At 33.9% G+C, this 14,457-nt stretch overlaps 1 protein-coding gene across 1 annotated transcript; it reads right to left on the bottom strand.

The window, feature by feature from the left end:
- Positions 1–7,104: 7,104 nt before the first annotated feature.
- On the bottom strand, positions 7,105–13,216 carry LOC148617109 (cilia- and flagella-associated protein 90-like). Its single transcript, XM_088581622.1, has 4 exons — positions 13,008–13,216; positions 12,613–12,753; positions 11,774–11,890; positions 7,105–7,307 (listed from the first exon to the last, which is right to left on the bottom strand). Exons 1-4 carry the CDS (start codon positions 13,095–13,097, stop codon positions 7,149–7,151), a joined length of 507 nt encoding a protein of 168 aa, XP_088437748.1. The 5' UTR covers positions 13,098–13,216; the 3' UTR covers positions 7,105–7,148.
- Positions 13,217–14,457: the final 1,241 nt, after the last annotated feature.

The raw sequence follows: 14,457 nt of genomic DNA, 5'->3' as shown, positions 1-14,457 counted from the left end.
TCAGTTTCCGCTATATAGATGACGTATTGTCTTTAAACAATCCTAATTCTGGGGATTTGATACATCGCATCTACCCCCAAAGAACTTGAGATAAAGGATACTACAGACACTGTGAAGTCAGCCTCATATCTTGACCTACACTTAGAAATCGATGGTAAAGGAAAATTATTGACCAAACTTTACGGCAAACGTGATGACTTTTCATTCAGAATTGTCAACTTTCCTTTCATCTATGGCAACATCCCTTCAGCACCTGCTGAAGTGTTCATATCACAACTCATACGTTATGCCAGAGCTTGCCGAAATTACGCAGACTTTTTGATCGCGCTAGAATTCTAACAAATAGGCTTCTGGAACAGGGTTATGTCCTACAAGATTGAAGTCATCAATTCAGAAGTTTTATGGTCGTCATCATGAACTCGTGGATCGTTATGGTGTATCCATCTGATGAAAACTGATTCATTCAACGTGTCATAGTTTCCATTTCCTCGTTTGTCCATCCCGGACTTGACTTTTTATGAGCAACTCGGCGGGTGTTTCTAGAAAATGTTGATATATTGAACACTTGTTTCTGTATTTATTATCTCGCAATTCTTGTAAACCCGACTTTTTCAGACAAGTTGTTGCGAGTAGGTTGCATGAGATGGCTTGCTTCTAGCTCGTTATCGACTCAAATACATCCAAATATCACTGATTTCATTTTTTTTTGTATATTCCTCAGTGCATACGTCAAAAATACAACAAAAGTAATGTTTGGTATATTCAACTAAAGTCAAATATTTCCCCCCTCTCTGATTGTAAATATTTTAAAAGTCATGCAATGTGATAAGAACGCTTACCCTACCGGTGCACCTGGTCCATGCTCCCAGTTTTTAGTGGAGTCCAAGTTGCACATTTGCTTTTGTATGTATGATTTTAGTTACTTCGTGTTCTTTGTTGTGTATGTCTGTTTTCCATGTCTGGTCTTTGTCCCTGGATAACATTCTTTTGATTACCGCTGTAACCTTGGTTCCCTTGATTATTCTCAATAATATATATTGTCAAAGTATTAACAATTATTCAATTTATTTAATAGTTTTTACAATAAAGTCAATTTGTAATAGGGATCAAGAGAGTGTTAATTCAAAACATTGGACTATGGACCAATGATATTTGATCTTATACACCTGGCTTACCCAAGACAGCTACCGGCATCCACCTACAAGATATGTGGTACCTTACTTCTGCCGGAGAAAAGATCCTTCTACCTTCTGATGACTTCTACTACTAGCATTTCATATCGATCCTTTTTTAACTATGAACAGCCTTTATGCTGCCGACACTATCTTTTGTTACGATACTTTCCACGCAGGTTCATCTTCGTCCCATCAGCTCTACACAGTCTGTGTCATGTTAGATTGTTTCATATCCTAGTTAGTATTTGCTCTATTGGCCTGAAAAAAAAATCAAGGTCATAAACATTAGCCTCTTCGGCTAGATCCGAAATACTGCTTAACAAACCAAGTTCTAACTCCAACCAAGCCCAGTATTCACTGACAATGAGACAGTAACCAACAACGTAGCGCGCACTATCATTCCTGGAGTTGTCGTTTAAAGGTTTCTCCTTTTTTAATGCACAACTTCTACTTGTATCACAACACCTACAGTAGTTTAATTCGTTTGGTTCAACGTACTCTAAGTTTCAGAAAAGCTGCAGCGTATTCGACACTACTGACTGTGGCTGAATGACGTCTCTATTGTGAAACTACCAAAACGAAAGACAAGCACCATCGACCACCTGGAAGGATAGCATAACAAAAGTGACCACGATGTTATTTAGTGGGTTCGATATATTGGTAGAAGTGGATTGTATGAGACTCGATGCTAACAGCTCAGCACCGCGAGAATATTTGAATGGACTACGCAGTGAACATACATGCATGTTCAGATATGTACCTAAACTGAACAAGTGTTCACGCAACAGTTTTGAAAATATCGTTCAAGTAGACCCTGAGGTTATTTTCATTGTAAAAAAACTAGAAAATCCCACTTTATTACCATGAGAAAGGAAAAAAACGCAGGGTAGACAGAAAGATGAGGAAAGCATTGTACAGATTGTGAATATTCTAAATGTTATAGACCACTTCATATACCTATATATGCAATTCGACAGGATTAAATTTATTAGTGTTTCTGGTTATAAGGACATGAACAAGTAATCAAGCAAGGAAAAACACGGACCAAAGTTAGTCAACTACAACTGGCATTTGCAAACGAGAAGATTAAGTATTTATGTGCCAACGCGAAAGGTTCAAGAGACTTCACATTGAAATTGTAAAACGGAAAGTAAATAATCGAATCCAGGGCACTAATTAATATTCATTGACTTTGAAAAGACAGGACTACCTGTTAAAGTCTACGTTTGGAAATTCTATATATCGTACCCGAGTAGGTCATGAACATGTAAACTTGAAGTTCTTTTCCAAACTATCTAAGCACAAAAGACATGCAGTGAAATGCAAGATTTATCATAATATTAAAATACCAAAAGAATTCAAGTCTCCAAGAGTCTTTCAGCAATGTATCTTCTCTGACAGCCTTATATTTTGTAATAGAGTACTATTCAGAGTCTAATGTTGTTAAATTGTTAAAAAGTTTGAATTGCTCACCTGGAGAATAAGGAATCATTCAGTGGTATCCTTTGGAATAATTAAAATCATCAATTAAAGAGGCTCTTATAACTATAATTCCTGCTACCCACCTAACACAAAACAATCTATTTGTAAAGAGCATTGAGGTCAACAACCCCATTAAGTTTAAAAACATTGGCACTTGAGGTTCAGAGTATTTAACTTTTGAGAATGAAAACACCAAAATAGCGAAAGGAAACGTTTTGTCAAAAAGGGCAATAACACTAACGAGAGTCCACATATTTTCACGAAATTTTCGCCATGAGAAGAACATGAGAGGGCTTACTTTGTTTTAATTATATGCTAAAAACTGATGTCATACCCCTATGTTCTACTCTTATTAACATGCAGTAGCAATGTTAAAACACGGATGATAAGTCCAACATCAGTTCTACATAGGATACCTAGAGGAGCAACTTTATATCAAGTTTGGTTTCTGTTGGTACCGTAATTTCAGAGAAGAAGATTATTGAATAATTAATGACGTTAAGTATTGGTAAAAGTTACACGGAGCTCACGTGGGACCGTTGGGTTGAATCAATGACTTAAGGAGGTAGACCTAGGGTAAGGGACACAATCCTTACAAATCATTGGAACGTTTGTATTCAGCATTTTACATCAATGTCATGTAAGCATCAAAGTAACTTGGATTGATTTCATTCATTCTGTGTCAAATGAAAGCTTGACATGCTTTGGTGAAATTGAATATGATACAAACATATCACTGACTTCATGAGTTATGTCCCTTACCCTAGGTTTACTTCCTTAAACGTAACAGTAAGAAAATAAGTAGACCGATCATGTGTGTATAGCGAAATCAGGGGAACCAGAATTAGAAAGGTAAAGCACAAAATCCAGGGATAACGACTAGACAAAGAAAATAGACACACACAACAAAGAACATGAAATAACAAAAATAACACGCGCATAGAAAGAATTTTGTGTACTGTAATGTCAAAAAAATGTTTCACAATCATATCTAAATGCATTAGGGTCATTTTAAGTACAAATTCGTGTTTTTGATGGCCTCACCTGTCCATTTTCGAAAACTTTCTTTCAATGACACGAGGTTTATGTAAGTAACAGATTATCAGCAAACGTTAATGTTTCTAGATTTTATATTGTTTTTTAATCGAGTTCGGTTATTCAGTCTTTAAAATTCTGGAAAAACACCTTCACCACGTCGATATTTTGAACACTTGTTTCTGAATTTATTATCTCACAATTCTTGTAAACCCGACTTTTTTTTTCAGACAAGTTGTTGCGAGTAGGTTGCGTGAGATGGCTTGCTTTCTAGCTATAAACTCAAATACTTCCAAATATTACTGACTTCATTTTTTTTGTATATCCCTATGTGTATATGTCAAATAATACAACAAAAGGAATGTTTGGTATATTCAACTAAAATAAAATATTTTTTCCGACGCAGTCGGTATAGTTTCGCTATAAAAAAAAATATATAGTACTTGTTTTTTCTTCTCTGATTGTAAATATTTTGAAAGTCATGCAATGTGATATCATTCAAAAGTAAAGTTTAGAAAACCAGAGGGCGCTTACTCTACCGGTGCACAGTTTTCAGTGGAGTCCGAGGTGCTCGTTTGCTTTTATTACTTTGTATGTATGGTTTTGGTTATTTTATGTTCTTTGTTGTGTATGTCTGTTTTCCGTGTCTGGTCTATGTCCCTGGATTACATTATTTTGATTTCTGCTAGAATCTTGGTTCCCTTGATTAATCTTTAAAGAGATTGTGACAACATTCGTTATCCGGTTTTCTGCTGTATAACTGATGTGGTGTGTACTGATCGATCATAAGAATTTGTTCTTGTTGAGTGTAAACCCAACTTGGTAGACTTTTATACTCATCATGCAAGTGGTGATTTGTAGGTAAATGACGCTACGAGGGAAGTCAATATCTTTAAGAGTAGTTGAAATGCCCAACGGATACTTCTTGTATCGTCTGAGGTTTCTACTACTGTATTTAATCCCAGTTTCCTACGTAAAACGAGATGATATCTTGTCCTATGCCTTAGTTGTCAGTTCCATGTTGGCAAAAGCCGAAGTTGACCGTGCTTTAAGTTATCTCTACTCGTCGAAATGGACTGTGGCTTAAATTGTCGTGTTGAAAGTACGGATTTTATCCTGTCTTTCTAAATGATATTGTCTATGCATTTGGTATGTAGATATATGGATGAGTGACAGTTGAAGTTTGAATTCAGTTTGGTAAAAATAATTTTGGCTGAGTATGGCATTTGAATTTATCTTATATCTTCTGAATATTACATGTTAAAATCTGTATCATATGCAGAATCAACCCAATCACCCCAAGGGCCAAATCAAAAGAATGTCTAGGAACAAAGACCAGGCATGGAAAACAGATAAACACAACAAAGAAAATAAAGTAACTAAAATAATACATACAAAGTAACAAAAGTAAATGAGCAACTCGGACTCCACTAAAACTGGAATCATGGACCAGGTGCACAGGTAGGGTGAGAATTTAGCATGAACTATTTCTACTTCTCATATGCGTTAGAGATAGCTAGGCTTGGTTTATTTTAACATTTTTTTTTCGTTTTTTTTTTTTTCATTCTGCAGAGAACTATGTTGTTTCATGCAGTACCCTGAGTTTGCTTGTTGTGAATGAATTTGATTTGTTCCACTCTTTCAGTTGGTATTTATATGACCTTGATCATTCCCATAAGGTTTTATTTTTCTATTTGTTATCTCAACTGGTTTGTGAGAAAAAAAACTATAAAGCTGATATCCAACATTTTATTGCCATTCAGTGTGTTGTTTTATATTAATATATAATGTTACGTAAGATCACTATCTATCTTTAGCATAGTCTGTCCTTCCATAAGCATGTTTATTCTTGGAACGATTGCACTAGATGTTCCGTGATAATTTATTTAATCTTTTACTTGGAATTGATATGAAGAAAATGCCACGCCAATTGTTACAGTGACTTAGTGCACCTCTTTTGGCGAGTTTTACTGTAATTCATAATTCATCTGATATGACTGTTCATTATTATCAGACGAAACATTGGGTTTATAATTTCAGCTACAAACACTCTACTTTAAAAGATATCCTGTCGAGTAGAATTTCCATAGTTTGCAACTGAATATTTACTGTTTAGGGAAGAAATATCATTTTCTCAATTTTAATTTGCTGCTACGTTTATTATTGTTTCATTCAAAATGATAGTCCTTTGAGTTCTTCGGCAAAGCCGCTCGACGAGATCAGCATGAGCAACTCCCTCTCGTTAAATAATCTAATACTATTAAAAGATATTACACCATTAACTGACTTTACTCACTTAAAATATGACGGGAGTCGCTGATGGAGCAGGATATGCTAACACTTCCAGAGCATTTCTTTGTAGGAGTTCGTATTAAAAATGCTGAAGGGTTTTAATTCAATTAATTGAAAGTATTGTTTTTATATGTATTTGTATTTTATTCTTTTAGCTACATTGTATATGTAGATCATTTCTGTTTCCTGTTTTATGGTTTTGGCTATGTACTTGGATTTTTATGTCTGTGTCTTGTCCTTAATTTATTGTTGTGTTTTTTAAAACAAATTTTAGTGCCAGTCCATATAAAATTCCGACACTGCCTGTGGTAAAGGTGATACAAGCCCTACCCAATAAACACTATTTGTTCGGTCTCCAGATTCTGTATTTGTATGTTACAATAGTCTATTCTGTAATCAAATCTGTACTTTTGAGAAAACCATACATTCTCCTCACACTTAAATCAACTAAATCAAGAACTATAATTTTTGAAAACTGCTAATTTTATGAACAATCTATACAAATTTTATCTCAAAAAGCACAACACGTAAATGAAAACAAAGACTGGTTTTGGGGTCTGTTAGTGTCTGAAAATTTAATGACAGTATAAATGTGTTACTTTGCCATGGCAAAGCGTTGATAAACGGTTGATGCTGATTTAAAAACGACCATTTTGGGTGCCAGGACAAACTTTGTTTTGTTTACGATCTTGAATACCCTTATGGGTCTCTCGCGGTCGGCGTTAGTGGACGTGTTAGTAAAACCAACGTATATTGGCGGCGAAGCCCAGTCTCCGGGATACCTGACCGAATAACTTGGTCAGTGTATGTCCTATTAGCGATTGAGCTATTGTATTGGAGCTCTGACCTACTTCGTGGGTCCGAGAGCGTTTTGGAGGTACGCAAACTGCAAGCTTATCGAATAAGTTACGATTTATGATGTGGCGTCTTAGATAATCAGTTGTTCATTGAAACAACCAATTAGAAAAGACGTTACATTAAAACCTAGTAATAACATTTTCTAGGTTTTCGATTCCTTGATTTCCCAGTACAACATCAAAATTAAACTAACAAACAAAAGAAAAACCAGGTTCAAAAAATTAGAGTTCCACTTCAATGAAAATAAACGTTAAAACTCCCCTTTTCTATATTTTAATTTATTAAATAAACTTTTGCTATTTGAGTCTATGTATCGCATGGTGGCAGGCCAGTGCCACTTTTATAATAGAATCCTTTCAGAATGTGTTCGATTCGACAGTATTTTCTGGTAAAACTCTGTAGCGGCTTATCTAATCGATGGCCGTAGTTCGATGATGATAAAATTGGTATAGCCCTATCCTGTTCCTGCAATAAAGAAAAAATATTTAATTATGAAGCCATGATATCGTCATTCAAGTATACTTTAATTTTTATAATAACATCTGAAATTGAGATGTGTTCGCATGATCTTTGATAATCCATATGTTGCTTGACAGAAAAAGAAAGTACATGATGAAAAATCAGTTGTGCTAAAAATTACTATTATTTTGTTTCTATTATCATCAATGAGATTCTAATTCTAAAAACTATTATCACATGTTTTATTGAAATATTCTAATATAACTTGCTTCAAAGCACCATTTAGACCACAGCCATGGTAAAAAAGTGATAAATACATGACCAACACTTCGTGCGACACATAGGCTGCGTCATTTAAAAAAAAATATGAAAAACTAGTCTTGTTCGAATGGAAATAAATCACGAAAACTTCATTTTATCTATCCACGGGTTGGCCATTTATGTCGCATTTTTTTCTTAAAATTGTTTATGCAATAAAAACATTGTTTTCTGTATGTTATCTGCCCCAAGAACAAAAATATTACAGGAGGATGGATAGATTATTAAATAGCATTTTTCATGCCATATGCTTTATCAACCCGAGGTCCTATTATCAGCCTCGAGTTCCATCGGGCTCGATGGACGATAACATGAACGAGGGCTTATATAGCATATAATGTGATAATTATTATGTAATAATCTGCTTATCATATACTCCAAAACTAAGTAAAATGCCTCTTTGTTAACAATTTTAAATCTTCGGGAAATGACAGGAAAAGAGTGTGATAAAACTTCCGAACATTGACAAAGAGGCATATAATATATTTGGGAAGTGCACCTATATCGGCCTGCTGATTCAAAGCTTTATCCTGTTTTATTTGAGATGTCATCATGCAGTCGATTTAACGTAACATAACGTTAATTGTCATTGCGGATTTTGTTTTTAGTATCAGGTCAGGGCAGTAACGGCGTGAGTACGCGCACAAAAAGAATTAACAGGATATGCCACACACTTAATCCTGTTGTCTTTATTTCTCTTTCTTTAATAAGAAAAATAGGTTAATTATTCGGTGTCATCCTGGTGGTTTATTCTGGCTATTCCAACATTTTGAATTTTACATGTAAAAAGTAAGAATTCTATGTTGGATTAGCCAGAATTCTAAACAAAGGATTGAATTTGTTGATACTATTAAGCTGCATCTGCATACTCTACTACACTGATCGGTTAACACACTGATCTGATGGTTCTTTCTCTTGAGGGTAGTCAGTCTAATATTCTAGATCCTTACTCCTCCCACACCACAGAATGGAATTGAATTAAACTTTCACATAATCTTTATTACCCCTATATAAATTAATGAGGTTGGATTCAACTATCTCATAATCTTTATTGCATGTATGATGTTCCTTTTGTATACCCTCTTCCAAATCAATATGGACGTCGAAAGGTGCATGTTATCAAATGATGAAGGGGGAGGGGTATCACGTTAGTGAGTTTGATATTAATATAAATGTAATCAAAATTGTTGGGGAAATCATTGATTATCTGTTTTAAACGAATTTCAACCTTTAAAAATTAAATTTAAATACTTAAACTAAATAAAGAAACATTTCACCGAAAAATGTTTGTATCTCTCTAAACAGGTACAATTATCACCATTATGATTAACATCTTCAATATAGTCAGAAATCTACTTTTAATTCCAACATAAAGTTGAAATACTTTTCAACTTTACCTATAAATCTAATTAGGGGTTAATTATTATAACAACATTTTATATTGTAAAAAACATCTATTATTTCCATGTTGGAGTAGCCAGAATAAGAAATTTTAAAATATTGGAACAGCCAGAAGATACCATCCTGGTTTGCCCACTTTTAATTACTTGTATGAATAAACATAAGGGGTTATGTTGTTTTAACAATTAAAGTCTGTTTCTGAATTGTAGTATATATTTACCTGTATTTTACTTGTAAAATGGTGTAAAAAATCCTATAATTTACTATTGAATGAAGTGAAACATAAACATTTTAATAATAAATCTTTTGCAGACTCTTTAGAAATATGCTCAATTTTAATTTGTAAAATTTATACAATTTTGATGAAATACCTTAAAAATCCTAAAGTAAGTATGATTTTGATGAAATATTTTTGAATATGTTCTTGTTTTATTATGATCTATATATATTGTAGTGCTTCATATATTTTGTTTTTAACATATTTATCTTTAATTTTGTTTCCATAATATAAACATGCATTATATGTGCTATTATATGTCTGATATGCAATATATTAGTTAAGATTACTTTCAGTGTTGTTGCAGTCAAAATCAATTGTTAAAATTAATTGTAATTGACTTCAAATGAATTAAATATTAAAGTATATAAAAATATGTTATTCATCTTTTTTTGTATATTTATACATTAAAAATAAACTATACAGTTCATAACTGACATAAAAATGTGTGATATACAGATTAATACGTGGCATTTTAAATACCACCCTTGTTATCAGCCCTTGATTAATATCATCCCTCGGGCTAAATGCATCTGCCTGATATCAAGGGCAACTTCAAAAAGACCATGTATCAATCCATTATAGTTATTTCATGCAATTTTTTCAGAAACAAAATAAGCGACCAAAATATCGTGCGTCGTATGGATTTCTGCACTTTTCGGGATGAAATTCAATTATAAAGAACCAGTCCATGATTACAATGGTACATATTTAATTAATACTCCAGCTAAGAATCATGCAAAATGTGATTCATGGTTGGAAAGTCTACATAATCCCATTTTTGATATTTTGTTTAAAATTTTTATTGTAAACAAAAAATTAACGTGGATTTTCATATAATCCTTGTATCTGGGAGATAAAAAATAAAAAAAAAATATACCGTACGATACAAAATTAAGGGAAACAACTCTTTAATTGAGAATAAAATACAATAGAAAATATTTGATTTTCAATGCGGATTAGGAGCAGACAGGTTGGAATACATTTCACCATATATACATATGATTTAAAGCAACTTAATAACAAAAATAAAAATGTGTAGCCTTTTTGGGGTGTATCACATATTACATTTGCATGATTCCTACAAAGACTACTACTCAAATTTATGAATGACTATGATTTCATAGCTAATATGTATGACATAATTTTTATCCTCAAAATATAATTGAGAATTGATTTGTTGCTTAGATTTATCTTTGGTTTCTTTTAATACCCACCACACGAATGGCGAAGTATCAAATATGTGAAACCCTCCAAAAAAGTTACGTGTCCGTCTATCTGTCCGTCCTCCGACGGTTTCCAGATGATAACTGTAGAGGATATTGAATTATCTTTTTCGCACTTTGTATAATACTTGAAGATCAAGTTTGAATTTCACTTTGATCAGATATACGTTGATATTTTGAATTACTTATACACACCAAAGATTTTTTCTACCTTTGAATACTAAAGAACTGTGAAACTTGGTTCTGTTTAGGTATTATGAAGAATTGATCAAGTTAAATCTCATTTTCAGTTCTATTTTTCCACCATTTTTTTTTTAAATTAAGGGTTATCCTTCTTGGAATAACATTCGAGTATATAACATATATTTGAGCAAAATTGGCTCTACATTTTTTTCTTTCCCGTTAATTAGAGTTATCTTTCTTCGAATGCTGGAAAAGGTGAAAGTCAACTTCGCGGTGTATTATTCAATGTCCAATTAGATTCCCTATTTTTAGTATTTGCTTTATACGATGGCATATAGTAAGGGAATATAAAGAGACAGCTCTGTGATCATCGTTAATAATAGCGCACCTGGGCGGCCCAAAGGTCTATGTGAGATAGCGCCCATTGTCGCCGCCGTCGGCCGTTGTCAATTTGTCAAATGTCTTCACCTTGGTTACAATTAGATATAGTTCAATGAAAGGTGCCTTGGTATGATTGTTTAATAGGGTATGCTGCACAAAAGATGTGATTTTAGTTTCGAGTTCATGTAGCCATCATATCTATACATATACAATGAACAGTTGTAATAAACTTGTTGATATGGCTTGTAAACAAAAGTCCCCTTTAGTTCGAAGCTGTAAGACGATTTCTAATTAGAATTTCGGCTTTTGAGCGAAAAATTATGTTTTTGCCGTTTTAGCCAATTTCATAAAAATCATACTAGATGGAAAGAAACTTTTGATTGAAGCATAATCTTTATGATTAGGCCTACAAAAGAGTTGAAAGACACCTATGAGTCCTAGGAGATACTGCCCTTGAAAATAATAATGAAAAAAAGCCTTTTCAGGGTTTCTTGCATATATTGTAAAAACCGCAGTTCCCAGAGAAAGGTTTCTGTTGCAGAAATGATCTTGCATTCTTGGCATAATGAGTTCCAGATGAGCGATTCGGGTTCTCCAGTTCCTTTAGTTCATTTTTGTATGTGTTAAGAAGCGTCAATTACTAATGCAATACGTTTGCTAAAAACGTTTCAAAATATCGATCATACCTCTTCTTGAACTGTCAAACCAACTTTTTTCACCTGGTTACGGTCATCTCGATGCATTTTACCATTATATCCATAGCTTATATGAAATAAACGATCGTATGTCGTGGACTGGTCTGCCTGTTTAACAAATATGAGTTCATATAATGATATCGTGTATTTTTATTCGAAAAAAAAAAAACATGCACTCATCTAGTTATTGTCGGGTCTTACCAGCGCCTAAATGAAGCGGTTCATGAAACTCGGTAATCATTTAATGTGATGCGATGCAATGCATGACTCGAGAGAAATCTCAATTCAAAGGGATTTTTTTTTTCTTTGAATATTGTCTTTTCTGTGTTTTTTTTTCTGGTTTTCCGAAAGTGTACATGCTTAGAATTTTTTAACAAAGTAGTAATTTGGGGCTAGAGTATGTAACACTTCTACTGAAAAAATGAAAATCCGAACCGAAAAATAACCGAATATCGAACGAAAAAAATTAACATGTTTACCTTTCTCAACCCATTTTTTGTCCGAAGACAGTATTGTCGGTTAACAAATTCGCCAACAAACGTGACGTGGAAAAAATGGGGCTTACAAAAATACCAAGCATGTTAATATTACAAACTGATATGCCGTACGTGTATTTCAAGGAGTAACCTCTCATCGGCAGCATTAGAATCAAATAAATAGAAAGATCTAAATCTAAAAAAAAAACAAACACAAAAAACAAACAAAAAAAAAAACCAAACAAACAAACAAACCAAGCTGTCAAAATAGGAAGCCAAATCAGTCATCAAGAGATTCTACGATGTGCAATACAAGGAATTTAAGAATCTGATTAAATCTCTAGTTTAACTAACCACGGTTGGACGAGTTCTGTGATTGTACATGGTTGTGCTGTAGGAATCTATTTCTGATCTGGACCATGTCTTTATACCCGTCCAAATTTTAGTTCCGTTTCCGACAGTAGCTAGGTGTTTCCTTGTGATCGCTCCTGTTCGCTGAAAAAAAGGCCACAAATTCATATGCATAGAACTATTGCCTCACACACAAGACAAAATGTACTTTTTAAATTTCAAAGTTTTCAGATTTGACATTTTGTATTGCGCGGTGTTACTTTATAAAAAAAATATCTTTTTTACGTCATGTGTTAAGCAGGGAGTTAGAGATGACAAAAAAGTAACATGTCGGATGACTTAGTGTCAAAAACTCGACAAATTTTAAATTTGGTATTTATATAAATAAGCTTGTGTACCTTTAGGACGTTTTTCCAAAGACCGTCCAATTCTCTGGGATCAACCTCACATTTACCATACATGGACATTTGTTTGCCACCATCTTCCATGTTAAGAGTAAGAGCGTATTACAAAGTCTGTTGTTTAGTTTTCGTGATGCTTCCTTCTGATCCGCTGAAAGTCTGGTAGCGTGGTATCTAGAGACGTTGGATTGTTCGACGTCACTGTTGCTGTTTCATTAAAATTTGTGATGCATTCTGGGAATGAACTATCACAGCTACGTCAGTAGTTTCATTTTTGCGGCTTGTCTGAATGTACAGTCAGGAAATGTGAACAAACGCTTCAACAACTGCACTGATATTCCACGGGGGTTTTAAGTCACGAGGTAGATCCATTAAATGGGCAAATATTGTACTAAAAGTTCTAACATTTTACTATCCAAGGCCATACACTAAAAACAGGGGCGTGGCTAGGCCCGTTTTAGTTGTACGTAAAATTACGGCGAAGGGTCTTGGGGGGGGGGGTCGCTCAAGGCCCCCAGTGAGTCCGGCAAGGCAAAGCCCTGAGGAAAACTCCAGAATTTTAACGATTTTGGAGCCAGTTTTTCAGAGCCTATACTACGTTCATGGTATGCATATGTGATATTTTGTTCCATTAAAAAAAAGACAATTTATCATATATTTTTGTAAATTTCAATCAATTTATCCATATTTATTAAAAAGTTTAATACAAAATACATGCAAATAAAATTCTACGAAATGCTTGTTTTAGCCCCTAATTCTAAAATTAACGGTTCGGCTATAACCGCCAAAATCAATACCAGCTTTCTTTTCCTTCTGTGGTTTGAAACCTTGTTATAATTGTGTGTTTTTTTTTTTAGTTAAACAAACTAATACTCAAATTATCGCACGAAAATCACGTTGTCTACAGACGACGACACGGACGATATACCTATGTACGCTGTATCTACGACAAGTAGAAGAAAACATTCAAAAAGAAAATCGGGGTACGTGGCTGGATATGTAAACCATTATGTATTTGATTTTAATGAGGACTGACAAACTCATCTCCGATATTTTGTAAGTCATTGCACTTTGGACTAGATGTCAGATTTTCTATGCTTGGGTAAGGGTAGACCAGAATCTACGGTGGCAGAATGCGGCCATGAAAAAAATATCGTAAGTGTAAAATTAGTCGTAAGTTATGACGCCACAATACTTTGATTTACTATGACGTCATAACTGACAATTAATTTTACACTTACGACTTTTTTGTGAAATGGACCACTGAGGATCAATTGGTTGTCCTCTTTAAGTCAGATTATTTGTTTTCGTTGTTCTATTTTTGTTTTAGCCAGAGGGGCTTGCTGCCAATATCAAATATGCAGTCCCACTAATATACAACCTTTGTGTTTTAGCTATTTGCTTACAGCTACATCTCAATCTTTGATAAGCCTTACCACTTACGACC

This window comes from Perna viridis, chromosome 5, assembly GCF_037379345.1.
Source record: "Perna viridis isolate PV_CMFRI_1.1 ecotype Kerala chromosome 5, ASM3737934v1, whole genome shotgun sequence".
Lineage (NCBI taxonomy): Eukaryota > Metazoa > Mollusca > Bivalvia > Mytilida > Mytilidae > Perna > Perna viridis.
This window is presented reverse-complemented; position numbering and strand designations above follow the sequence as displayed.